At 64.4% G+C, this 2,500-nt stretch overlaps 1 protein-coding gene across 1 annotated transcript in view; it reads right to left on the reverse strand.

Moving 5' to 3' along the window:
* Window positions 1-2,163: 2,163 nt before the first annotated feature.
* Window positions 2,164-2,500, reverse strand: part of PG997_005461 (uncharacterized protein) — a gene marked incomplete at both ends in the record, with an annotated part of 794 nt that continues 457 nt past the window's right edge. Inside the window, 2 exons of the mRNA XM_066809776.1 lie at window positions 2,164-2,325; window positions 2,449-2,500. The exon at window positions 2,449-2,500 is cut by the window's right edge and continues 107 nt beyond it. Of these exons, the coding sequence (XP_066668699.1) occupies window positions 2,164-2,325; window positions 2,449-2,500 (214 nt within the window). The remainder of the gene's footprint in view (window positions 2,326-2,448) is intronic.

Here is a 2,500-nt window from a genome sequence, read left to right on the forward strand (position 1 = left end):
TACGCCGGGGATGGCCTGCACGGCGCCCGAAGGCACCGCGAGAGATATTTAGTTACCGATCTTGCACCGGAGTGCGAACACTACCAGCAGCTCTAATCCGTCGGCTTGCGCCTAGGATAAACCCCCGAGGGGGCCAAGCTGCTGGGCTGGAACTTCCACCTTTCCCCTCTGATTTCTCCAGGGCGTCGGTCCGCCGCACGCCAGGCGCCTGGGGCGCTTGGGTGCGGCATACGGGCCCTAGAAGGAGGCTTCGGCCAGCCGCTGCAGGGCAACGGCCGGCGTAGTGTCTCCCGATGCTCAGTGAATAGGTCTAGCCAACGGCCAGTTATCCACAGAACCGATCGGACGGCCTACAGCGCGAAAAGTCACCTGTAGGTCCATCGTCCATCCTAGATATGGTTGCTTGTGTACCGCCTAGGGGGGGTCGCTAACTACTATGCTCATAAGGGAGAACACGCAGTAGAGAGCAGTCAAATATGGAACAGTTGAGAGAAGCAGAGGCTTGGGCGCCGCAATTGCTTGCTTTGCTTGCATTTTCTGCTTCCTCATGTACCCTGCGACCCAAATCGGGTCCAAAACCCGGCTCCGGGGGTTCTGTGCCGCAAACGTATTTTCCGAAAAAAGATTTAGTATGGGAAAAAAAAAATCGTGAGTTCCCCATACAAATCAACTTCGGTTCTGCACATTTTTTTCGTACTTGGTCGTTTTTGGCCCTCGCGCTTTTTGCGGGGTTACCCTGCACCCGCCCAAGACACCCAGCCCGGTAACTCGCCAACGAGGCCCCGGAGGCCTGCGCCGCCTGGAGCAAACCTGGGCGTCTCGCCGCGCTCTATCGAACGCACCAGGCCTCGTCGTCGCCGCGGCCTCGCAGACCTCGCTGCCGCCGGTTCTGTCTCCGCCACAGGGTAGCTCCAGGGTAGTTCCAGGGTAGCTCCAGGGTAGCTCCAGGGTAACCCCTCGACCGCGAAATCCGAGAGGCAGCGCCGGCGAGGGGGGCGGCGACGACGAGGTACAGCGCGGCGGGCGCCCGCCGGCGAGGCGCAACGTTTGCCTTTGTTGTCGTCGCCGCCGCGGCCCTGCCGAGGCCGTCATCTTTTTTCGGAACTTTCGCTCCAGGGTAGCTCCAGGGTAGCCACCGGGTAACCCCCACGCGCACTTGGCCGGTTTTTGGCTGGCTTTTCCGCCCGGCCGCGCAGCCAGCATTTCCAGCCGGCCAAGTCCAGGCCGCGCTACAGGGTAGCTGGTTCCGATTCGGCGCCAGGACACTTTGGCCATATCTCGCCTTCCCGGCCTCGCAGGGCGAAACGGCGGGGTGCGCCAGGCTCGCGACGCGCGGCGCTACGTGGATACGCACGCGGCGGCGCGGATATCGGCCACTTTTTGCCCGAGTGCACTTTTGGTCCGAGTTGGGTAGGTGAAGTCGCACACTAGACCTCCTCTGTTGCTATTCCGATTTCGTTTCCGGACACCCTCCGGCCTATCTCCCCAGGGCGACACGCTATGCGCGCCCCGCGTAGCGCATTCGATAGCCAAAATTCGCGCGGGCCGGCCGGGCTGCGCGCGGGGGCCCGCCGGCCTCGTCGTCGCCGCGTTTCGGCGGCGGGAAGGTTTCGCTACAGGGTAGCTCTTGGCGCTACAGGGTAGCTACAGGGTAACCCCCAGGTCGGAATCGGGATTTCCGCGGCAGCGAGGGCGCGCGGGCGCACGGGGGCAGGCGCGTTCGACGCGCACGAGCGCGGGCTACCCGCCGAGGGGCGTCCCGTCGTCGCCGCCGTTTCCCTATTCGCGTCGTGCGGGACGGCGTCCTCGCTACAGGGTAACCCCCGCGGGCCGCTACCCTGTAGCCACCCAGTCGAACCGCCCAAGTCCACCCGCGCTACCCTGTAGCCGCGCCACCCCACCAAATCGCACCAAGTCCGGCCGGTTACCCTGTAGCTTACCCTGTAGCCGCGTATAAGCCCTGGAACGACAGGCCTAGGCCCCAGAACGGCAGGCCCAACGCCCGCTACAGGGTAGCTACAGGGTAGCGCGAAACACACCCCCAAGCACCCACCGCGCCCCGGGCTTCGCTGCGAAAATCCCCGCCCGCCATGCCCGCCCGCGAAAATCACCCCCCCTAAAAGGGAGGCAGCTCACCCGGCGATTTCGCCCTTTTTTCCGAGGCTACCCTGTACCCGCCCGCGGGCCCCCTCCCAGGCCCTCGTGGGGGTCGCGGCGGCGCGCCGGGTGGCCGCCGCAAGGTGCACTACGCCCCGCCGGCGGCCAACCGCTCTCCCACATGGGCCCTGCGGCCCAGATCGGATGCGAAACCCGGCTCGGCGGCTTCTGCGTCGCGAACGTATTTTCCGAAAAAGATTTAGTATGGGGTAAAAAAATAATCGTGAGTTCCCCATACAAACCAGCCTCGGATCCGCACATAGATACCCTGGAGCTTACCCTGCAGCTTACCCTGCAGCGCCAAATTATCTCGCGAGCGCGGCGGCCCGCGGCGTCGGGTCGG

This window comes from Apiospora hydei (assembly GCF_038363865.1).
Source record: "Apiospora hydei strain CBS 114990 chromosome Unknown utg000005l_segment0_segment0, whole genome shotgun sequence".
NCBI lineage: Eukaryota > Fungi > Ascomycota > Sordariomycetes > Amphisphaeriales > Apiosporaceae > Apiospora > Apiospora hydei.